The sequence below is a fragment of the Pagrus major genome, chromosome 3, assembly GCF_040436345.1.
Source record: "Pagrus major chromosome 3, Pma_NU_1.0".
Lineage (NCBI taxonomy): Eukaryota > Metazoa > Chordata > Actinopteri > Spariformes > Sparidae > Pagrus > Pagrus major.
The window spans coordinates 19884435-19909428 of record NC_133217.1 but is presented as its reverse complement, the minus strand read 5'-3'; the positions used below and the strand labels follow the sequence as shown (position 1 = coordinate 19909428).

At 39.6% G+C, this 24994-nt stretch overlaps 2 protein-coding genes across 4 annotated transcripts in view; one reads left to right on the top strand and one right to left on the bottom strand.

The window, feature by feature from the left end:
- The window catches only part of top2b (DNA topoisomerase II beta), a 30495-nt gene extending 11553 nt beyond the window's left edge, over window positions 1-18942 (top strand). Inside the window, exons 5-36 of one of the 3 annotated variants that reach the window (XM_073463140.1) lie at window positions 569-714; window positions 812-909; window positions 1775-1987; window positions 2112-2285; window positions 2371-2472; window positions 2563-2700; window positions 2795-2933; window positions 3483-3640; window positions 3851-3976; window positions 4070-4180; window positions 4478-4583; window positions 4711-4820; window positions 5461-5553; window positions 5687-5801; window positions 5992-6113; window positions 6259-6407; window positions 6617-6848; window positions 7921-8055; window positions 8235-8435; window positions 8546-8741; window positions 8818-8909; window positions 9181-9333; window positions 9515-9598; window positions 10557-10751; window positions 10835-10961; window positions 11457-11621; window positions 14448-14667; window positions 15359-15441; window positions 16167-16262; window positions 16553-16681; window positions 16785-16870; window positions 18461-18942. In XM_073463140.1, coding sequence (XP_073319241.1) covers window positions 569-714; window positions 812-909; window positions 1775-1987; window positions 2112-2285; window positions 2371-2472; window positions 2563-2700; window positions 2795-2933; window positions 3483-3640; window positions 3851-3976; window positions 4070-4180; window positions 4478-4583; window positions 4711-4820; window positions 5461-5553; window positions 5687-5801; window positions 5992-6113; window positions 6259-6407; window positions 6617-6848; window positions 7921-8055; window positions 8235-8435; window positions 8546-8741; window positions 8818-8909; window positions 9181-9333; window positions 9515-9598; window positions 10557-10751; window positions 10835-10961; window positions 11457-11621; window positions 14448-14667; window positions 15359-15441; window positions 16167-16262; window positions 16553-16681; window positions 16785-16870; window positions 18461-18625 — 4459 coding nt within the window. In that variant the 3' untranslated portion in view covers window positions 18626-18942. Of the gene's footprint in view, window positions 1-568; window positions 715-811; window positions 910-1492; window positions 1519-1774; window positions 1988-2111; window positions 2286-2370; window positions 2473-2562; window positions 2701-2794; window positions 2934-3482; window positions 3641-3850; window positions 3977-4069; window positions 4181-4477; window positions 4584-4710; window positions 4821-5460; window positions 5554-5686; window positions 5802-5991; window positions 6114-6258; window positions 6408-6616; window positions 6849-7920; window positions 8056-8234; window positions 8436-8545; window positions 8742-8817; window positions 8910-9180; window positions 9334-9514; window positions 9599-10556; window positions 10752-10834; window positions 10962-11456; window positions 11622-14447; window positions 14668-15358; window positions 15442-16166; window positions 16263-16549; window positions 16682-16784; window positions 16871-18460 lie in introns of those variants that run through there. The other 2 variants (XM_073463139.1, XM_073463141.1) reach the window with 2 other exon arrangements.
- A 5372-nt stretch (window positions 18943-24314) lies between these two features.
- Window positions 24315-24994, bottom strand: part of LOC140993502 (retinoic acid receptor beta-like) — a 101670-nt gene continuing 100990 nt past the window's right edge. Inside the window, exon 9 of the mRNA XM_073462958.1 lies at window positions 24315-24376. Coding sequence (XP_073319059.1) covers window positions 24315-24376 — 62 coding nt within the window. The remainder of the gene's footprint in view (window positions 24377-24994) is intronic.

Sequence of the window (24994 nt, the reverse complement as noted above, 5' to 3'; positions counted from 1 at the left end):
TACTCTGCTCTGCTCGCATTCATCGTCGATTTTCAGCTGCTCGTTCACTCGTTCTCGACTACTCACTCCTTACGCTCTGCCACTCTCTCTTTTGCTCAACCAGACAATCTCTACACACAACACACACATATAATTGTTAATTTTATGAAAGGAAACAAGCTTTACCCAAGAAAAGGCTGCAGGCAGTGAGACAGAAGACAGCTGAAAAAGCAGGAAGTGAAATCCTACTTCATAGACTCTGGTATTTTTGAGTGCAGTATATACTTCCACCATCGGATCAGTGTGCTAGGTACTTAAACAGAAGGGTGATGAAAACAGGACGGTACAGAATGGTTGATTTGGTACCATCCACAACTTTTGACAATGGAAACAAAACTCAAAAAAATAACCGTTTTAAAGTGGAGCAAACCAAACTGGACTGCTCGGTCAAGGAAATATTTCACTTCGGTACCAAAGTATTCAAAGATTCAATGCCAAGTCCTACACGATATATTTTAGATTGTGTGTGTCCACATTCTTTTCATAAAGCCTCTGTAACTAATCCTGCCCTTTATTCTTCCTCCATCAGTGAGTCCAACACCATTTCTATATGGAACAATGGTAAAGGAATACCTGTGGTGGAGCACAAGGATGAGAAGATGTATGTCCCAGCTCTCATTTTCGGTCACCTGCTCACCTCCAGCAACTATGATGATGATGAGAAAAAGGTCACAGGTGAGAGGAGCCATATTGACATCTTCATCAGTGGTTATTGAAGTTCATGTATGTTGCTAACTGCTGTCTGCAATACTAACTGTTTGTTTGGCCACAGGTGGAAGGAATGGTTATGGTGCTAAACTGTGCAACATCTTCAGTACCAAGTTCACTGTGGAAACTGCCTGCAAGGAATACAGACACAGTTTCAAACAGGTAAGGATGTCTCTTCTGTTAAAGGTGCTCTGATAGTTTGATGTTACGACACCATTGAACAAATGACACCAGGGTCCAATGTTTGAAAGGATTGATTTTAAATTAAGACTACAATTCCCAGCACTTGTTTTTTACTCGTCTATTTACTGTAAATGGCAGAACTTCTGCAATTTACCCTATAGATTATGACCAGAACTAAGTGATAGTGTTATAAAGTGTATTAAATGCAAATACTTCCACTGTACTAAAAGATAAACGGTCTGTAATAATGATGTTTTTACTTTCCTTTCTTTCTAAAAAACTCAAGCTTTATTTTTGCAATTTGATCAGTGCATATTTCCTGTTTTGTACTGTAAGGAGATAGTAAAATCAGCACATTTCCTGTAAGTAGAACAAGGTGTTCACAGGCTGTAGAAGCTGCTAATGTGCTCTACTACAGTTTTAATAATCCCCCGAGGCCACGGTCTTGTTTGTTTACACACAGCAATGACTGCTTTGATCAGATTGTAGCTAATTTCAATACAAAAATGTAATGCAATACCAATACCATATCAATACCAGTGTCACATTTGCTGTTTTATAGGGTTTTGATATGTTGTCATATCTGAGGTAAGGTTTTGTATATTATCACCCTCTGGGGCTGTATGGGCACAACTGTTCACAATATCACAGTGGTTTGGGAGATAGACTAAATGCACTCTAGTAACTGTATAGTAACAGTGGTTGAGATGATTGTGCATATGCCTTTGTACATTAGATTGTTCATTACATTTTGAATAATAAAATGAACTCTTTACAAGTGGATATGACAACGTATGGCAACAGCAGGTATGTGTGTATGTTACCATTTGTTTACCTTCCTCAGACGTGGCAGAACAACATGAGCAAGACTTCTGACCCCAAGATCAAGTTCTTTGACGGGGATGATTTCACCTGCGTAACCTTCCAGCCAGACCTGGACAAGTTCAAGATGGAGAAACTGGACAAGGATATTGTAGCACTCCTTACCCGCAGAGCATATGATGTAGCTGGCTCCTGTAAGGGAGTTAAAGTCTCTTTCAACGGGAAAAAATTACCTGTAAGTCTCAATGTTTTAATGTCATTACAGTTGATGTGTTTTTGAGGTATCAGCCGCTGTGTTATTGTCCATGCCTGAATATATTATTAAACCTAACCTGTATCTGTCCTGTCTGTCACCAAAGGTGACTGGGTTCCGCAGCTATGTGGATCTGTATGTGAAGGATAAACTGGATGAGACTGGTGTGGCGCTTAAGGTGGTGAATGAGACTGTGAATGATCGGTGGGAGGTTTGCCTCACCATGAGCGAGAAGGGATTCCAACAGATCAGCTTTGTTAACAGCATCGCCACCACCAAGGTGAAAAACTGGTAGAAACACAGTTTTACTCTTTGCTTCTATGTTTACTCATACCACTTCTAACACAGGCTATGTATTTTTTCAGGGTGGCAGACATGTTGACTATGTAGTGGACCAGATAGTGGCCAAACTTATTGAAGTGGTGAAGAAGAAGAATAAGGCAGGAGTGTCCGTCAAACCTTTCCAGGTGGGTTAACCATATATTCAATGCAGTATTTCTAACGCAAGATGGTTTCATAACGGAAAATGATGAGCCCTCCTGTCATTGGTGCTTCAGGTGAAGAACCACATCTGGGTGTTTGTGAACGCACTGATCGAGAACCCCTCCTTTGACTCCCAGACCAAGGAGAACATGACACTCCAGACCAAGAGCTTCGGGTCCAAGTGCCTTCTGTCAGACAAGTTTGTCAGAGCTGTAAGAAAACTCCTCACACTGTTTTTGGTTTCTCATGTAAAATGAAAGGATTTCTTTCTTTGTCACTCACTGAGCATCACTCTCTCTTTATCAGGCAACAAACTGTGGGATCGTTGAGAGTATACTCAACTGGGTAAAGTTCAAGGCTCAGACGCAGCTGAATAAGAAGTGCTCATCTGTGAAGCACAGCAAGATCAAAGGCATCCCCAAGCTCGACGACGCCAATGACGCTGGTGTGTTAACAGTGTGATTAACTATTAATGTGTAACAGAATGTTTAGTACTGATGACAGAGCTGTGGTTGTTTCCTCTTAAACTATATATAAAACGTTGCTGTGGAGTACTGAGAGAGGTTTACAGAGCACATTAATAATTAATATTGGTTAAGAAGTGGTGCTCAAAAGGCATTAAAAAGCTTCAGGAGTGCATCATTTGCACATGATGGGTATTAATTTAATCATGATATATGTAATATAGTTTTAATCTACACTCTCTTGGGGGTAGAATAAGGAATAGGGATCAGAGCCTTTTATTTACCTTGAGCCTGAGCTCAGTAGAGTTCATTATTTATGAGTGTATTTTGCCAACCTCTGTCAGATTTCAGACTTGCAACTCTGCGCCCCAAATCATTTTCCACATTCACACACTCTAGTTGTCACTTTAATATGGAGTGAAATGCTCACACTGTAGGCTGATGTAAAGGAGGGCAGCGTTTCAGCTTAGCAAAACTAAACGTATATACACAGTGATTAAATAATCAATTTTCCCATTACCACGTCCTAGGTGGCAAACACTCCTCTGAATGCACACTGATCCTCACTGAGGGAGACTCAGCCAAGTCTCTGGCTGTCTCTGGACTGGGAGTCATCGGGCGTGACCGCTACGGGGTGTTCCCTCTGAGAGGAAAGATCCTGAATGTGCGAGAGGCAACACACAAGCAGGTATCAGACTGGATCATTGTTAAATGTATAAAGCGAGAAGAACCACAGCATGCTGACTTCTTTGGAATCGTGGTTGTAGTTAGTGTGAGCTCCTTTGCTGGAGGCATCTACCCACAGTTTTTATGACCAAGCTTTGTTTCAGTTATGCAAAATCAATGAGCCAAAAGCGGCTAAAACCTGCTTAAATTGGGATTTATTCTTTCTCAACAGATCATGGAAAATGCTGAGATTAACAACATCATCAAAATTGTCGGCCTCCAGTACAAAAAGAGCTATGATGACCCAGAGTCGCTGAGGAGTCTGCGCTATGGCAGGATCATGATCATGACGGATCAGGTGACCTTCCTCGTGGACACTCAGCACACAGTTTTAGTATAATTATATCCAGTGGTTTGATTAGTAGTTCTAACATTTCTCATCCTGTCACAGGATCAAGATGGCTCCCACATCAAAGGTCTTCTTATCAACTTCTTCCACCACAACTGGCCATCCCTACTGAAACACACATTCCTGGAGGAGTTTATCACACCCATTGTCAAAGTAAGAAAGACACACAGTCAACATATTAAAAAAAAATACACTGATATTTAACTGAGGAGGAACGCTGTGTGTGCACAGATCAGGCGGACGGGTCATAAAAAGCATCATCCTGATCAATAACGGTGGGATGAGGGGGGGGAAATACATCTTCAATGAGGAAAATATTAAAGTTAGCAATCCGCCATCAGTGCGCCTGACCACACCTCACTTTAAGACCAGTAGGTGCAAGTGCATTTGCTATTTACACAACGTGGGTGCTGGGATTTAACCTCATTCATGGCAATTTGATGTCTTTAGGTGACCAAGAACAAGCAGGAGCTGGCCTTCTACAGCATTCCAGAGTTTGATGAGTGGAAGAAACAGACAGACAACTATAAAACCTGGCATATAAAGTACTACAAAGGTTTGCTGCTCCAGTATTTAAATATCAATTTAAATATCAATATACACTTTGCAGATAAAATTCTGTATATATGCTAAAGTTCTTATCTTCTGTTGTTTGATTCAAATATGGTAAATTTGTGTTCCAGGTTTGGGTACAAGTACAAGCAAAGAGGCAAAAGAATACTTCGCTGACATGGAGAAGCATCGCATCACATTCAGATACAGCGGTGCAGAGGACGATGCTGCAATCACTCTGGTGAATTTAATGCTACAGTTAGATACTGTTCTGTAGGGGAATGGAACTGTGAAAAATATCTTATAATACAACACAACACGGCTCCTTTCTGATGTCCTCAGCATCTTACATCATCTCTTACATCCATGGCAGGGATATTCCTTTGGATTGCTTTACACTGTACAGGTGGCCTCTGAGTGTATGTTGCATATTTAATAAATATATTGGTACAGGAACAAGACACCCATAGTGCATGTGTGTCAAAACATTATGGGATGAATCCCATTCATAGGTATGTGTAGTCTAAGGGATAGTTTTTTGACACTCTTATATATATTAAACCAGAGATTTGGCAGCAAAGCAACACTTTTATCAGTTTCTTATCTGCTCAACAAAAACTTGCTTTTTATCAAACAGAAAAGCCTCTTTAATGTTCAATATGGTCTAAACACATCCATCTGTACAGGAACTATGCTTTAAAAAATTAGGATAAATAAAATGGACAAATTATGATTTAGATTAGAACATGTCTTACCAAAAATAAAGATGATAGCTAGCAAGCGGTTAGTACTTTGATACTCTGTGCTTTGTTCCACACCAAGAAACACAAGTGTGCAGTAAATGGAGACTGAGCTGCAGTGTTGTGTTGTTTTATCTCCAGGCATTTAGTAAGAAGAAGACAGATGACAGGAAGGAGTGGTTGACTAATTTCATGGAGGACAGACGGCAGAGGAGAATGCACGGGTTGCCGGAGGTTTGTGGCTTTGCTCAAAGTTGGGGGCTTATTTCTGTGCTAAAATATATCTAAAACTACTCTGATGAAACATTATAAAGCTGATCGAAGTATGTGTATTAACTTTGCTATAAATTGTTTTGTTTGTTTTCAGCAATACCTGTATGGAACTCAGGCTAGGCACCTCTCCTACAATGACTTCATCAACAAAGAGCTGATTCTGTTCTCCAACTCTGACAATGAGAGATCCATCCCATCCTTGGTCGATGGTTTGTACTCTCCCCTCATCTCTTGTTTGGTGTGCTACTTAGTGTTGGAATTTTCCTTTTCCTTTGGCCAGCCTAGTTATAACCACAGCTCTCTGTTCGGACTCTGATGTTTTCTCTCTGCCTCTGTTTGGTAGTTGGGAAAATTGCCCAAACGTCTTAAAACATGATTGGATGTGTGTGTTGTTTCCAGGTTTAAAGCCAGGCCAGAGGAAGGTGCTGTTCACCTGCATGAAGAGAAACGACAAGAGGGAAGTGAAGGTAGCACAGCTGGCTGGTTCAGTGGCAGAGATGTCTGCCTACCATCACGGAGAGGTACAGTCAACTCTGTGTGATGTGACACAGTGAACTGAGAGTAATTCTAACAATTACCTGCTTTTATGAGCCAACATGTGTTATTGCAGTGATTCTGTATTCTGTTCACTACCACTAACCATCCATTTCCCATTTGTCCCTGTAGCAAGCTCTCATGATGACCATAGTGAACTTGGCCCAGAACTTTGTGGGCAGTAACAACGTTAACATCCTGCAGCCACTGGGTCAGTTTGGTACTCGCATCAATGGAGGCAAAGATGCTGCCAGCCCCCGTTACATCTTCACCATGCTCAGGTAAAGCAACAGTGAACACAACAGTTCAGATTCTTTTGTATGTGCCAGTTTAAAATTTGACATAATCTTCTATGTCTTCATGCCTTTTTTATGACAAATTATGATATTTTTCACCTAGTTAGTTTCTTGACTAAAACCTTTGTATAAACTCTAAAATAAGGATTATTTTGAAAACTTAAGTCTTAAAATGTTGGTCTCATTTCCCACAGTCCTCTTGCCAAGCTGTTGTTTCCAGCGATGGATTTCAACCTGCTGAAGTTCCTGTATGATGACAACCAAAAGGTGGAACCTGAGTGGTACATTCCCATTATTCCTATGGTGCTGGTGAATGGTGCTGAGGGCATCGGGACAGGCTGGGCGTGTAAGATCCCCAACTATGACCCCCGAGAGATCGTCAACAACATCAACCGCTTGCTCAACCACCAGGACCCCCTGCCAATGGTAAGCACTCAGAGCATGAGTGACTGATATCTGATTGATTATTGGTAGAGTTGTGTGATATGATGATCATAACCCTGTCACACTGAGGTAGCTTTATTAACTTTATTATCTCTGGTTGTATTTGACTATCAAGGGCAAAGTTGCAAACCTATGAGCAGAACTGCTGAATGTCATGAAGGGATTTACAAGATTTCTTTATGTCGGTGTAATGACATAGGTCTATTTATTGGATATATAATTCTGTCAATATGATTCCATGTTGTTTGTCTGCAGACAAGCTTTGAATTACATTCCCAGAAAATCCATATCACAGCATTTATCAGATACTATATATCAATATATATCTATATATGTCCTATATAGATTATTTATCCATCTCTAACCATGAATAATTTGATAAACAGTGGAAGTGGTTTATTAAACAAAATCACTAGTGGACAGGAATCACACTCCTGAATTCAGTGAGCAATTTATGGATAAATAAGAATCCACGAAAGATGGCTAATCTGAAAAATGTGAGAGCCTTAAATTCTAACTACAACCAACAGGATAGTCACTCCTGAATCCAGAGCCTCACTCTTGTTGAGCTCACTTAAGGACCAAAAAATCTGAATGTCAGTGGTAGTGACAATAGTTAAATAGTCAAAAAGACATGAAAGATTAAATGTCTCAATGCCATAACCTCTAGTGATGCCAAGCCAGCCAACAGTATAATAAAGTGACTTGGATTTCAGATCAATGGGCTGAGAAATCGATTTGTTTACTCTTGCAATGATTCAAATAAAAGTTGTCAAGAATTAGATGTCTGAATGTAGTTTGGCCCGACAATGCTTTTCCTAAAATTCAATCACATTGTTGTGGAAACAAAACAAAGGAACACTTTTGGCAGCCCTGACCACATTTTCTTGGCTGATAATCATGCTGGCAGTACACGGATCCAAGGCTTGTTGCTTGTAGTGTGGATGCAGACAGCAGACTAACTGTTTGCTTCAAAAGTTGATGTATTTCTTTAGATGAACAATTACACCATTCTCTCTGTTTTTCTTTCTGTCTAATTGTTGTCCCCAAACAGCTTCCCAGCTATAAAAACTTCAAAGGTGTGATCCATGAACTGGGTCAGAACCAGTACCTGGTCAGTGGAGAGGTGTCGGTCATCGACAGAAACACCATCGAGATTACTGAGCTTCCTGTTCGGACATGGACACAGGTACAGTTCAGCCTCTTCCCTCTTAGATGTCTTCTATTGGATTTTTTCTCCATATGAAGAGCTGCAACATTTTATGATAGTAGGAAACAATACCAAACAATAATAATAAGATGTGTGGTAAATCTTGATGTGTATGAATTGAAAGATGTTTCACTGCATTTCTTCCCTCTTGTGTTCAGGCCTATAAGGAGTCTGTGCTGGAGCCCATGTTGCAGGGCAGTGACAAAACACCAGCTCTCATCAATGATTATAAGGAATATCACACAGACACCACAGTCAAGTTTATGGTCCGCATGTCTGAGGAGAAACTGGCCCAGGCTGAGGCAGCTGGTCTTCACAAAGTCTTCAAGCTGCAGTCCAGTCTCACCTGCAACTCCATGGTAAACTGATCTATGTTCAACCTCAAGCGAAATACTATTCATTGGAAAGTGTTGTCTGTAACCCTCTGTTAGTGTGTCATTAACTGATTATTAAACCATGTGATCCTCAGGTGCTGTTTGACCACATGGGTTGTCTAAAGAGGTACGATTCAGTCCAGGACATCCTCAGGGAGTTCTATGAGCTACGCCTGCACTACTACAAACTGAGGAAGGACTGGTTGGTGGGCAGCCTGGGCGCCGAGGCCAACAAACTGTCCAACCAAGCTCGCTTTGTGCTGGAAAAGATCGAAGGAAAAGTTACAATCGGTAAGAAGTCCCTTTTAAAGAGTAGTTGTGAGAGGCTGTATAGTTTCTTTTCTAACCTGTATTTTTATGTGAACAGAGAACAAATCCAAGCGTGAGCTAATACGCATGCTGGTCCAGAAAGGCTATGAGTCAGATCCTGTGGCTGCCTGGTCCAAGGCTCAAGAAAAGGTACTGTTAGAATGGCTGAACATACATCTACACATATTCACACAGCAACGTGACCGAAAGTAAGAATTAATTCAGCCTGGAATAAAAAGAAGAAGTAATTATGCAACAGAAACAAAAAGCTTCAGTAATAGTTCTGTTGTAGTCTTTGCTGTAACTATTAAAACAAACACAAAAGACGGTCTTGCACCACTCCTTGGCCTGCACTTTACAGTCTGTCAGTAAATACACATTCATCGCGGCAGCATAAGTTAGTTTCTGTTTTCTCTGACAGGCTCAGGAAGATTACAAAGATGGAAACGAGAGCGACGGCTCGGTGGACTCTGGTTCCTCGTCAGGGCCAAACTTCAACTACATCCTCAACATGCCTCTATGGTGCCTGACTAAAGAGAAGGTGGAGGAGCTGCTCAAGCAGAGGGACCACAAGGTATTATTAATCATTGTACTATTTCTGTTTATCTCCTCATTCACAATTTAATCTCATAAGACACCTGTCAGGGTTTTTTGGTTATTGTAGTGACAGTGATGACCAGAGTTACAGGTTTAGTGGATGATGTGCTATAGTTGACATGTGAAGATTAACAAAGTGAATGTGTGCTGATGTACAGAGAGGAGAGCTGAATGACCTCCAGAAGAAATTCCCAGAGGATCTGTGGAAGGAGGACCTGGCAGTGTTCATCGAGGAGCTCGATGTAAGTCCTGTGTTTTATATGTTTTTATTGGTGTCTCAGCACACAACACTGGCACACCTGTGAAAGGTGATAGTTTACTTCAGGGCTTGATGGGCTTTAACTGCAAGTTGTTGAGAAATTGTTAATAATGGATTTTGGAACGATTTCAACCAAATTGTATATAGAAGGACCATAAATATACTTTTATATTAGCTGCCACATAAGTTAATGAAAAATCCAACTGACAACATGTGATGGTGGTTAGCTGATGAGAGAAGCTGCAATTTAGAGGCACCAAATCCTAATCTGCCCTAGGGCACCAAAATGTTTTGCGCCAACCCATGTTCTTGACAGCGCTGTCAGGAGATGCTCCATGTTGCACTGGGATTTTATAACTGAAAGCAAGTCTGAGGCTACAAGTAAAAACATACTGATGCTAATGTAGGCTGATGAAGAAGTTAAGTTCGGTGCTGAACTGATTAAAAAAAATGAACAGTTGAATCTTAGTAGAACAGTGAAATCTAATTAGACTGAAAAAATCTTGAGTCGGGTACAGCCCTATCACATCATGCTAATACACTTGCCTTCAAAATTCAAATAAATAAAATAGTGGTTTATTTCTACATTTTTTGTACACCAAGTTTATAGCTTTGATACCAACAAAAAGTAGAATTATTGGATTGAATGGATAAATGAAAACAGTTTTCCTGAGCAGAGTTGCTCTTAGTCACAACTACACAAATCTGTGGAAATGTACATTATGCTTAATTATGCATGTAAGATATTTGAGTGCAGGTAATTCCACTCCACGTTTTCTACCTGGCCTTTATTAGTGGCCATGCTGGCCACTCTGCCATTATATAGATACAGGCTTCTTTTTGAGAATCAACTGTATTAGAAAAAGTATTAGAAAGTTAAAAGTTGTATAACTTAACTAATATAAACTATATAACTTATTTTTCTGTGTTTTGTCTGTCAGAAACTGGAGGCCCAGGAGCGAGAGGAGCAGAGTTTAGGCAAGGCCATCAAACTGGTGAAGGGAAAGGTGGGCAAACCCAAAGCGAAGAAGTTGAACCTGGAGGAGACAATGCCCTCTCCATTTGGTCGCAGGGTGGAGCCTCCTACTCAGGCACTCAAATCTGACGCAGCCAAGAAACTGACCAAAAAGAAGAAGGTAACAACTCATGATGTAATCCTGAAATAAGAAGAGTCTGGAATCAGGGCTTAGGATTGTTACAGGTTGTGTTTTTCTCTCAGGGTGACACAGACCCAGCGGTGAAGTTGGAGTTTGATGATGATGGTTTAGGTGGCGAGGGAGGAACAGGAGAAAATGCTGCAGCCAAACCAAAGGCTCCACGTGTCAAGAAAGAGAAGAAAGAGCCTGGTCAGTACTAAACTGAAAGCTTCATCTATTCCATCAAACATGTTCAATTCATTTCTTTCTGACTTGACATTTCAATTATTTAACAATTGCCATTTCTGTCCTAATGTCAAAGTACTGAATTAAAAAACTCCAATTGGGAAAAAAAGCTAAATGTGTTTCAGTCGCAAACTTTTTTAAATGGAGCTTTTTCGAAGAATGAAGTTGAGGGTTGTAAGAAATGATGGAATTGGACTGACTGTATCAGTACATCGATGATTTATCAGCACGGACAGATATTTGTCAACTGCAAATATCCAGAGATGATGCAGCCTTGTTTCTCCCAGGTATTCTGTGTTGGACTGGTTTGAACGTAGCTATTACCCTGGGCCTCTTTGATGCTTTGTACTGCAGTGAGAAAACTGAAATCTATTATTGAACAGCCAGGAGCTCCTCAGTCCTAAGTGAGAATGCTTACAGTCAACAAACAGACTGGTAATCTTGTTTACTGTGTTGCAGGAGCGCCCAGAGTGAGAAAACCTCCAGCACCCAAAGGTGCTGCCTCTGCTAAGAAGGTGAAGAAGAGAAACCCCTGGTCTGAAGATGAGTCCAAGTCAGAAAGCGACCTGGAGAACTCCAGTCAGCTCATTATCCCCAGAGAGAACAAGTCCCAGAGGGCATCAGGTAAAGTTGGCCCATTAAATCTAGTATGAATATTCACTGTCATCACTAGAGATGTACTATATATTGGTCCGATATTAGAAACATTTATATCATCGACTGTTTATCGGTATCAGTGAAATTCTTGCTGATAGTAGAACTGATAATGTGAAGCCATACTGCTTTCACTGACTTAAGAAGTGCAGTATTTGCAAACTCTGATACAGTAGGTGGCAGTTTGCACCTTAAAGTTGGTTTACAATCCACCAAAAGATACAAAAGAAGAGAAGCCCATTGTGCTCATGATGTCTGCTGCTGAACTGCTGCACCTGTGTAGAACCATCACTGTAGACTAGAGAGCCAAACATGTTGTCGCTGGTGTGGACGTTTTTACAGTTTTAATGGAAGACAACCCAACTGCAATTTACAACACATGTTCCACAAGAGTTCAAGTAAATAATTCTGTGAGTTTCATATTAGTCAACTAATCATATTAGAGCCATGGAATATTAAATCATTCATCTTCGTGCACTACATCTAAGCCTTTCTTATCCTCATATTGCATAAACTACAGGAAAGGAGCTCCTTTTTAAAATCCAAAAATGTGAAATTATGAAATATCGGTATCGGCAATGAGAAGCGGGTAATTATCAGTTATTGGCTGAAAGAAATCCATGTGCATCCCTTGTCATAAGTAGAACCACCATCATACTTGTTTGTGTACAATAGTGTGCATTTTGGCAGCTATTTATAGTTGAAACATAACATAGCTGCAAACTAAAACTGCCATTTTTAGTATCACCCAGGTAGTTGTGGGTGATGTAGCTGAAAATTCTATCACGATAGTGAAGTTTCCTAATGGGGAAGGAAAAAACACACAAATAACATGATGCAAATAAATAAAAATACTGCCATACCGGCAGGCTGACCTGTCCTTTTTTATTCACAGTTTCCTCTCCATCAGCACAAATTTCCTCACTCTCTGTTGTGCTTGTAGCATGCTCAATTATCAAGGGATATGACAGGCTGTTTATGAGCCGTGGCCGTATTTGTTTTATGTTTCCATTGGATTTCATTTAATGCATACGCATGAAGCTAACAAACATTTTTTCAAACTATTTTCTTATTGCTATCGATGACATGTCTATCGCTGATACATATTGCTATCATTTTATCGCCCAGGCCTACACCCAGGTCAAACACTGTACATTTGAGATCAGAGCCGCCACACACAGTCAGAAACAAAGGCTCTGATTGGTTGACAAGTCAGGAACACAGCCTCTGATTTGTCTACATCGTGGATGGCTAGTGGACAAAACAAGGAATTGTGGATTCATTTTACAAAGACACTCCAGTGTGTCAAGGCAGGATTACAAAGCTTCTAAAGGTTTACAATCACACTGGAGCCCTCGTTACCATTGGCTTCAGGACAAAAGCATTTTTCTGGCAAGCAGAATTCCAGAGATGTTTTTGTATATGACATTGTAGACCCCAGAGTTAACTTAATGTTACGTAACACATCACATTTACCTTTCACTTGGCCGATCGGGAATTACACATGCACAAACACAAAGTTTACTTGCCCCGGACAAGCTTTCATGTCAGGCACAAGGTACCAGCATTATGTAAAGTAATATATAAGATATATATGCATCAATTAAATCAGCTCCACCAGCTTTACCAACAGCAAAATTAAAGCATTGAACACATTAATGCATCAATAATCACCGGTATAATCCAATAATATCCAATAATATAATCTGATATGGACCATTCTGCATAATGAGTACTTGTTCTTTTGTTAGGCCTTCTTCAAATATATGCTAATACTTTAGTAAAAGTATCTAAGTAACTTTTTCATTGCAGGACTTTTATCTAAAAACTATTTCTGCACTTTGGTATTACGAGTTGCAAACATGCACAAGAAAGAATACATGATGTGTGTTCTCCTTCCTCCTTCCTAAACCAAGATGTTTTTTTCTTGTATTCTCATCTCAAAGCGCTCCAAAAGGCTTCATTTCCTCATTAAAATCCCTAAAAAGCCCCCCACCTGATTTTGGTTTTATATCACGTCATCTATTTTATTCTACAGTTTGCAGGTCTGACATTAAGCGGTCAATCTGGTGGTGTTCTATTTTTTTTCCTCTTGTCAACAAATGTCATGAAAAGACTCAAACCAACAACAGATGTATCTGCTCTGTGCCATGGAGCTCTGTTGTTGTCTAAAAGTTTCTTTTCTTCACACGTTTCTTCGTTAGCATGACCGTGCATACTGTAGTCTATTTAGACTTAATTGTGCACACACATCGCCCAGGTGCCATCATGGACACATATTTATTTTGATTATGAATACAGATTCTATCACCCAGCTAGAGACGGGAGAAATTTTTACAGTGACAAATAATTTCACCGTTCTTGTATCTTTTAGAGGAGAGGAACTGAGTCCATTCACTGTTCTTACCAACATATTTGAATAAATAAAAGTTTATAAATTTACAGTGTATCCCTTGAGACTTATTTGCTGTTGCTTGTTTAACTGTTACAGCATCCATTCTGTATGTGTCGGTCTCTGTTTCTCTTTTAATACTAGTTTTTTGATGTGACCCATCGCCAGCAGGTATCACAGTATAACAGGGTGATTGGTAGCATTTCATTCCAATCCATTTAAAGGTGCCTGAAACCAAAAATAACTTGTGAACTGGCTCTACGTCTGATAAGCCTCTGTCGGCTTCAAGTGTCTGAGGACAGTCTGATGCAACCGAGCCGCAACATGAAGAATTATTACATAAGGCACCAAAATCCACTGCGATTATAATGAGGTTTGGCACACACTCTGCTCCTGTCTTTCAGCTTCCAAGCCAAAATACACATTTGACTTCTCAGAGGAGGAGGATGAGGAAGAGGCTGACGAAGAGGAGAACGGTGACGATGATGTGGCCTCTTCCCCAATGAGATCTTTCAAAGATGACTTCACGTCCTCTGAGACCAAGGAGCGCTTCAGCGACCATAATGATGATGATGACGATGACGACAACGAAGTCTCCAGCTCTCCCCCCAAACAAAAACCCACGTAAGATTAAAGGAAATGCATTTAGTTGGATTGCAGCCATTCTTTGGGACGTCATTCTGTGCCCTCAAGATGTTCACTATGTAACCATTTAGTCATGTCCTGAATGTTCAGATCTAATCAGGGATCTCTGTTGCATGCCCTTGTCTCATCCAACATTTCCTGTCATATCTAGACTGTTTGCTATAACACCCCTTGACATAAAACCCACCAACATCAGCTAACATCTGGCTTTTGTCTTATATGTGAATGGACACAATCGGCATTCACTCCCACATCAAATGACTCTGCAGTAGTCAGTACAGTACAGAGATGTCTCGCTTCTTAGCTACTTCCATCATCAGCTGCGGAAAAAAAAACAATTTATCGAAATTAAGAATGTTATTGAGTAAGACTTTTAAAAGCAAGTCTTCTGGATGTAGTCTGATGAGGTATATGATCGTCTGCTTTCTACTGTTCCCTGTTTTTCTGGCGTGTTTGTGGTGATGACCATGACAAACATGGGGGGAAAAAATACAAAGGCAAACTTGTCTTGTGGCAATGTGAAAGGAGTAAATTGCCTACTTGTAGCTGGTTTTCCCTCGTTTAGAAAATAACTATATGTACACACTCATTTTGGTATGAAAATGGTATAATAAAAATATATACGGTGTAGAAGAGAAATGGTGAATATGTTTTCTCTGCATCCCTGAAGGTCTGCACCTGTAGCTAAAAAGAAGGAGACAACCAGCATCTTCTCATCCAAGTCAGCCTTCTCTGAAAAAAGCAACGACAGCGGTGAGTACGAGCTCAGTGTTAGTGTGCAGTCACACCTGTCTAGTGATATGATTATTTTGTCTATGTGATGACAAAAAATTGTCAATCAACAGAATTTTCTAAACTTATATTTTAGACTATAACAATATTATAGGCCAATATTGAATAATCTATTATTCTCATAATGGATGTTTTGGTCTGTAAAATGGTAAAAAATATTTTTTACAATCAGAGTTTTGTGAGACCAGCAGTCTAAAACTCAAGATATTCAGTTTACAATCATGTAAGACAAAGAAGCATGAACATATTTAGATTTAAGATGCTTTGACAAGAGAGTTTTGGCATTTTCTCTTCAATAAAGATTTGCTTACATGATGGTTACTGACGGCTTCCTTTTCTGCATTGGATACTGCAACCAGTTAAGACATTTCTGTTGCAGTTGTGTTGAATCTTAATCTTAACTGTAATAAATTCTCAGTGTTTCATAAAAGCAACATTATCAGATTACTTTGTTTGCACAGAGGATGCAATCATGAGATAATTAATTGTAACATAGGAAACAACAGACAAGATGTGAAGAAAGTGAATGCACAAGATTAAAGATGCACTTAATGTTTACATTGACTTCACATTGAGTGCCAAGCATTGTGGGTGAGGATGAAGTTATATGCACCCATTCAGAATCTGTACATCCAGGAGTTGTTGCAGAGAAAGAGCAGCAGCTGAACTTCTGTGTTGTCTTGTAGATGGATCCAAGTCTGACAGTGACGATGACAATGGCCCAGTGTTCTCCACATACTCCAGCAGCTCTGCGTTTGACAAACTATCGCCAGCAAAGAAAGGTAACGGCTCACTTTGTTCACCAGAGGGAGCTCTAATACAGCAGCATAGATAGCTAACGCCATAACACAAGGGAGACAGGGTGGTTGTAAAACTTGTTCATGAATTCAGTGACACTTGAGCTCATTGTTATATGTATATTATAAAGCCAATGTATGACTCATCAAAGCGTGATACTATTAGAGTGTACAAAGTGGAGGTAGTGAAAAGCTTCTGACATGATCGATTGTTGTTGGTAACCATGTGTAAGCAGTATTTAATGCTCTGGTTTTTAATGTGTTTTCTAAAGCAGCTAAGAAGCCCTCGGATGCAGCTCCCAAACCCAAGAAGCCACCAGCACCAAAAGCAAAGAAACCAGACAAATCCATCTGGGACTCTGACTCGGACACTGGGTCCAAGAAGCCAGCACCAGCTCTTAAAGGTACAGCACAGATTCTTTGTTTCTCTACCAAAAAAACCCAGAATAAGTCAATCAAATTCACATCACTTGTGAATGTTATGATCACGTTTTCTTCTGGTGGTAGGTAAAGGCAGGGGGAGGAAGAGGAAGGGCTCTGGCTCTGAAGAGGATTACAATCCAGTGAAGAAAGTGGCAAAGCCTCCCAGCAGAGTGAGTATATCTGTCTGTATTTATCAGATGCACTGCTGGTGTCTGACGTGTAAAATGTATACGCTGCTACTTTGAACATCAGTGATGTGAACAGGGACTCCACCTGCTGTGTACATTGTGCTCTCTGTGGCCTGATGTTCTGTTTGATAAAGTTTACATTTTCATTGACAACAAATGCTGACTGTGCAGTCCTCAGCAACCAGATAGAAATGTCAAAAGTCTTCTGCTAAAGAAATGGAGAAAGTGAAAAAGTGGTTTGAAAGTTCCAATACCAAGAACAGTTTCTTCTCATTATCGAAAAACTAGAAAGTGTTTTTGTTAATCCATTATTTTAGATATATTATTAAAAACAAATAAATCATCTTTTGGGCAATAAACAAAAACATCACGTAATGTCTCCTAACCCATCGCTGAAATATTTTCTTTTTTTATTGAAGTATGTTTTCCATTTTCCATCCGTTTGTAAAAGTAGTGAATGGATGAAGGCCTTTTCATCCTCTGGGAAATCAACAGAACTACTCAAGCCACAAACACAGCTAAACTGAAGGTCTGTGAGGTTGCGAAACAACACATGCTGGAATAAGAGCTAAAGTATCCACAGGACCTGAAGAACAGCATGTCATCTCCATCTGAGATCATCACAGGCCCACACAGCAAATAACATATAATGTATATATTAATAGATCACATCAAGGTTCAAGGTTCATTTATTGTCATATCACAACACAGGGTTGTACAACGGAATGCAAGTTGTAGACCCTTTGTGCTACAAAAGAAATAAAAAAATGTTACGGTGGAGTTGAATAAGGGTTCAGAGGTCTACTGTCCTGAGGAAACAAGCTGCTCTGTAGTCTGGTGGTATGACAGCAGATACTTATGTATCTTTTTCCAGATGGCAGCAGTGTGAACAGACTGTGGTTGGGGTGTGTGTTGTCTTTTAGTATCCTTTGGGCTCTGTGCAGACATGCAGGAGTTGTAGGATTTTAACTTAAGATTCCATAGTATGTACCTCCTTTAAGATGTAAAATGTTTTGATGCTGGTGCTAATATGATACCTAAGTTTCTGACTGATTTTAATCAAATACTGACATCGATATTTGAGTTTATAATGTCTGCTAACAGTGTGTCAGTCAATAATATTGTTTTTACATAAACACACAATATAAAGAAACTTATTTGCTAAGGAACATTTCAGTCTGGTTCAGGGATGATTCTGGGATCAGACCTTTGGGGTGCAAAGCTCCCACATATTTAAAATCTACTAATGAGCTGAACAGTTTCAGTTTCACCACGAAAACAATGTTCACCATCTGTCCACTTTCTCATTGGTTTTTGCTCTCTATTTTCTTCCACAAATTCATCGACAGCTTTCAATACTTTTTTGAAACTCGGTTCTTCACACACATTTCAGTCAATATAGCAGTTCAGACTAGCTCTTTGATGCTTAAACTTCATTTTGCTGATAATAAAAAAATGTATATTCAATGCAGAGCCTGAGGATTCCTAGACAACAACTTGTGTTTTGCAGTTTCAGTGCAGTAAAAACACGAATGGTAGCGATAACAAAGTGTTCACTGTCTTCCTTTGCAGAAACCTCAGAAACCTCCATCAGACGATGAGGATGACGACAGCAACAGCCGGAATACAGTGAACGCTCAGTCCCGTGACAGACCGGGCCGGGCCAAGAAGGAGGTGAAGTACTTTGACGAGTCAGACAACGAAGAAGACGACGATGATGATGACATGTTTGATTAAAACCACTTGACCACACTCCAACACACCCCGCTTGTATGAAAGTTTCCTCCTCCTTCTGTGTTCCCACAGACTTTTGTACATTTCTTGTTTCATTTTCTTTTCCATTATGGTGATGTTCAATGATTTTTAATGTGTAGGTGTTTTACACTTTTTATTATACATATACAGGTTTCTTTTTTTATGCTCATTGAAATGTTCTGTATTTGTCCGAAGCGGCTTTTAGAAGTTTAGAACGCTGTGCTTTAGCACATTTTAATTGTTAAAATACTATGTAACTTTTTGAACATGAAGTTGAAAGTAAACAATGAAATGACCAACTGTTGCTGGCCTCATTCTGTCATGACTGAATCATTTTACACAGGAGATTTCAGGTAAATTTATTTTCATGCTAGTACTTTAACACATGCTGTTACACACAGTGAGGTTATGAAGTTAAAGGCGCCATGAAATGGAATCATTAGTTCCTTATTGTGATGTATTTTCTTTATGTCAGACTTACCTCTCAGGTAAGTCTCAGTGTAAACCAGTGGAAAGAGTGGGTTTAAGTTATGTTACAGTTTAAAACGGGTCTAATCAACCATATATGGACAAATGCTGCTGTATGGTCAGTGGATCAGTTTTAAATATTGAAGGGAAGAATCCTACAAACGGGCTCTTAATATGATTCACGACCAACACACTTCCAACACGTCATCAAGGTGAACTCATTTACTGTGCTTTATAGTGAAAAAACACTGGCACCTTACCAGCATGCCTCGACTGCTTGCAGCCCTTTATGGCATGGCTTGGCGTTACTAACCTCTCCACCCAAAATGTTTTCATGAATAGGCCCCTGATTAATTTGTATTTTGTACTGTACAACCACACACAGAATGATCCACATGTAAATCCACATGAACAAAAAAAAAAGAATCAATACACCTTCTAAAGATTGTGAAGTGGAGCAGCTGGAAAGTATGGAAGTAATGAGTACGGGTTTCAGAATATTCCCAAAATCTACTTTTCAAATGTTTATAAAGAAGGAAATTCAGCAACATGTTTACTAGACTTCCATGCCTTTATGGTGGTGAGTACAAGAAAAACTCTAAAGGTTACTTTTAACTGAAAACAAAGTAAATAACGGCCTTCATTTTGTTGTTATGTTAAAGCTGTTATTTAGAGCAACATATCTTAATGATTACTGCTCCATCTCTCAAAGCAGGATTGGTGGATTAGGCAGCTTATTTCTGGGTTTCACAAATATAGTTTAGTTACAATGGTAACTAATGCTGCAAGAGGATCCATCGATGGACTAAACAGATCAGTCATATGAAAGAGACAAAGACAACTGAGCACAAATGACACCAGACCAATACAAAGATTTCACTTTGTATGAGAACCTACTATAAAATTGCAAACATAGAAATGTTTACAGTAGAATAAGTGATATAAAACAAGGTCTTTATAGCAGATAATGTTAGTAATAAAAGATATGTATATATATATATATATATATATATATATATATACATATATACATATATATAGTTCTACTGGCAGGCAGTAATCAACCTTTTAATGTACAAAGGAGTACAAATATCTGCAACAGTCCTGTGTACATCAACTCTTTCATTTTCCCTCCAGTTTGATAGTCTGTCCCTCCCTGATGTGTTTCACCTGTGTCTAATTATCCCTGTCAGCCCTTGTGTATATAGTCTGTGCTCCCTGCTGTCTTTGTCAGTTTGTCTGCTCAGCTTCCCCATGTCCATTCCTGTGGCTCCCTGTGGTATGTTTTCAGGTTTTTGTTCCTGTTTGCTCACGTCATTACTGTTTTGTACTTTGTTTTTGATTTGTACTTTGCTTTTTGGTCTTTGTGTTTTGGTATTTTTGCATTTTTTGGCTTATATGGTTTTGGAGTTTGGCTTTCTTATTAAAAGCTTGCTCTTTGTTCAGCACTTGTCTGCCTGCGTCTTGCATTTTGGTCCCATTCTGTGCATCCTGACAATACAGTAGTTTATAAAATACAGCTTTTAGTATTTTTGTTACATTATTATTTTTAGCTACTTCTAATGCTGTGATTTACTGTAATTACAAAACTTCATTGCACCTCTTTACAGTTGTTGGTCTGCATCTGTTGATATTCCATGAGTTAATGGAGACAGTTGGTAACCAGCCTAGTGAGACCAGTTATTACACCTTTTCACTGATGTCATTATATGAGGAAATATTTCCACCTGTAAAGAATAAGGTAGGAGTACATTCAAACAATCAATCAAGTAACAATTTACCCTGGAATTCTTAAACACAGCAGATGTTGTTAGAACTTTAAATTTGGATCCAGCTAATTGGTCAAAATATGGACCCACACTTTAAAGCTAAAATAACTGATTACTTGGCCAATTAAGGGCAGCAGAACATGTTTTTTAAAAATAAATTGATAAATTATAAGTTATTATGTTGAACGTGTTAGGAAAAAGTTGCCTATATCCCACATCCAGCAGACACAGAGCAGCAATATTAGCATTTATTCTAAGTCGGAGGTTGGCCTCCTGACGGTACCTCTAGCACCATCTTGGTGCACTTGGTGACCAAATGAGCTGGTATTAATTACTACAATGAACACGACACTGTCACTCTCTAATACAGTTGTTGCCTGGGTTAAGATATAATGATGCAATAGATGCACACACAACTTTTTTTAAAATAAATATATTTTATTACTTTGCCAGGACAGTTCATGGTAAAGTTAAACAGTATATGAACATAAAAAGCATAGGTTAATGTACAAACAAAGACAATATTTAAAATGGAGAGCTCAAACGGATTGGAGCTCAAGCCTCAGAGCAGCTTCTGAGGTTGACTTAGCCCTACGGGCCGGCAGCAGGGGCTGATGGGATAAATCCGCATCTAGACCTACCCCTTCCAACCTCATGCCCAGTAAGACTTGACCATCATGTCTCGTATTAACACGACTATACAACACTGCATATGATAGGTGGTAGGGTTCTCTGATACTGATGGAAAGAAGGCGACTGTGGACAGTTTGTGACGTCTACCAAGAAGACCTTAAGGACAGACAACAACAGAGCTACTGTTAATGATTGATATTGAGGTTCACAGTCATGTTTTCTGGATCCTAGCTAAGATGTTTTCTCCAGGGTTAGACCGATATATGGGGCTGATATTGAGTTTTTATTCCTTTTAGTGCTATGGTTTTGTGTTTTCTTTGTTTAAATTAGCTGAGTAGCCAGTAACTCCTAACAATGCCAGTTTATGCAACTTTGAGTTTTACATGAAAGTAAAAAGTACTGTTTTATTACTGTAGATTACTGGTTGTTTGGCGGAAAGAATGTATGAACACAACATTGACATATTATCAGCTTGTAAAGTTGTTTCAGCAAACGTGTCATTTGATGCAGGTTAATATAGTGGTATACAGTAATACAGTAGGTTTATCAGAGCGTTTACACTGTATAGCAGCTGTTCAGTGCTGTTGGAAACTAGTTTGATGAGAATGTTCAGTTGAATTGTGGGCACTAATATCAAAACGTAGCACTAAAAGAGGCTAAAATGCCCTGCTGAGCTGGGTGATCATTCTCTGAGGGTTTGTGATAACTTTCACATTTTGCATAGCAATTTAATCCATTGTTCATATAAAATATTTTCAAGCTTGTGTAGGGTTGTTGTTGCAGTCTAGCTAATACACAAGCCAGGTCGAGGTGCGTGGTCTACACTTTAGGCACCCAACACCCCAGGCTGATATAAAAATGTTTAAGAGTATCTGAAGATCAATTCTTCATTGGACTGATAACATCATCTGCAGCTAATTAAATCAGTTTTCATAACCCCATATCGGTCAAACCCTAGTTCATTATTTGACCTCTCAACCAAATAGCTGTCGATTGATTGTATTTGATTGATTGATGACAGCAGATTGGCTTCCTGTTTTAGGAGGGGGGAAGCAGCTCTGTTGTTTGACATGGAACAGGAACAGAACATATCGACGATATCAGGCGCTGAGATGACTTGACTGTCCATTCCTCCCGTTCTTGGGCTTCTCTTTCTCATTGTCCAAGATGATGTATGTCTTTATGCTGTTTGGAGTAAGACCTGGACGCCCAGATCGGCACCCCAAGTTCCAGTTCCTCTTCCTTGTTTTCCCCACTTGAATGTGAGCTGATGTTACTAAGGACAAATAAATGAGCGTCTTTTCCACAGAGCTGCCAATTGGAATGCAAAGCACACACCATTTATATAACATCTCTGCAGTGAGCTAGATAGTAGAGTATTACAGTTACGTCGGTACAACATTCAACAGAAACGAACAAGAGTAATTCAGCATCATGAAGTTGTGTCCTAAAAGAACAGATAATAGTCCCTGCTGCAGTCAGCCGCCTGAGGGTTGGCCTGGCGCTTTAGGGGTGGATGTGGACATTCTTCGGCTGTGAAGGTTTTCCAGCTTTAAAGAAAAAAAAATAAAGAAAAACACCAAGATGCCTCCCTTCATCTCTCACCAGGAGAGCAAGACAGAGAGAATCAAGGGCGAGCTTTTCCTATGTTACAGAGATAGAAGTAAGTATTCCTTAACACTGCATATCATTCTGACAGACTCCATGACATTATTCACATTCAAACACGTCAAAAAGAAAAACTGAAACAGCTCTGGTTTCCCTTATGATATGTATTTCTGAGCAGGGATGGAAAGCAGATGGGTTTTATTATGTGCAGCTGAGACCCAGAACCCTTCACTGCCCTACAGAGTTGTCTTACTTTCCTACTTCGGATCAATTGTGAGAAGCTGTTGCTGCCAGTCACTGCGACAGTGTCAGACACAATTTATACATCTCCGAACATGTTTAGGTGTTTAGGACAACATGTATGGGAAGATATTTGTGCAAATAAACAGGTGATAAATTGATTGAATTTGGTTTTTAATCAGGTTTTGAATTCACATTTGTCTTCATAGAACTGTCAGTAAACTTAATAAACTTAGTCATTTATATGTATCTGCTGTTGTCCATGACAAAAAGAAACTGTCAAGCTCATGACAGTAACTACCTAGCTGTTAGCTGTTCAGTGCATCTTCCTATTCTTCTTTTTGTTTTATGGTGGGTGGAAACCAGCGTTAAGATGCATTACTGCCACCTGTTATGACAGAGCAATAACTGAAAGAAACAGAAGTGATTTTAGGGGCGCTGGATTATTAACACAATAATATATTATGTGTATTATCATTATTATTATTATTATTAACATGATATCAATATTTCCTTTGTAACGGTTATCATCAATTCTGGTATATCTGGTTTAACTCTAACTGAGATGATGTACATTTTTGAATTATCATTTTGCAGTGTCACACAACAGTAATTCTTTCATCTATCCAATGTGACACATTGTATTGTGTGATTGTTAACAGACGTTTGTGTACATGCTACAGATTCTACTTTTTTCTTTTCATTGTTTTAGACTGTGTGATTTGGCCAAAAGCTCCAGAACGAGCGACTAAATTGACCTCGAGTTGACATTGTTTAAACAATTTCATAAATTCTGTGCTTGATTTCTTTTAAGTTGAACTTTGGCTTCCTCCTTTTGGTTGTGGAGGTTCTGCTGTTTGTTTTCATGTTGTTTCAATACTACAGCTATGTCTCAGACATGTTTAAGTGCTTCAGTTAGTTTGTCCTCTGTGTTGCAAGTGAACAAGCTGATATCAGCGTGAATGGAGCCGTTGTTCAACCAGCAGGGACAGCAGGGTAGTGAGGGGTCTGGGTCCTGAAACAGGATAAAAGAGAGTTTATTTCTTATTGTTCAGTATCATGTGTGAACTCAGCTGTGGAGAATAACAGCTTTCTAGGATGATCTTTTAATTTCAGCGGGACCACCTCATCTGATGTGAGACACACCGCCTACTTCCCCACCAATGAGATTAAGGGCTCAGTTGGATCTACTGCCCAAACAGAGGCTTTACTTGACTGCACTTCTCAGGGGGTTGGGAGGTCATCTGGAATCTCCTTTTGCATCATTTAATGTAGCTTACACTGTCAAGTCTGAAGAGCAAGGCGAGTGTTTGGAGAGGATTTGTGGTTCCCACCCCACCGTGTGCTTTCTACATAAGCGTACAATCGTCCTGACCCACATGGTCCGGTCTTCATTGTGTATTAAGGATTGCATTGTCCCTGTATTTCACCGGTTTAAACAAGACACTTCTGAAAAGGGAAAGAAAAGCAGGTTGAGGAGCTCTGTCCATAAGGCCATTACAGAGCCATGTGCGTTTGTAGAGCCCAGTTGGTAGTTCATGCTGTTAGCGGTAGATACACACTCATTAGGATGACATTCAGGTCATTTTCCAGAAGTCAAAGCTGCCGCAGGCTGTGATCAAACTGAAAGCTC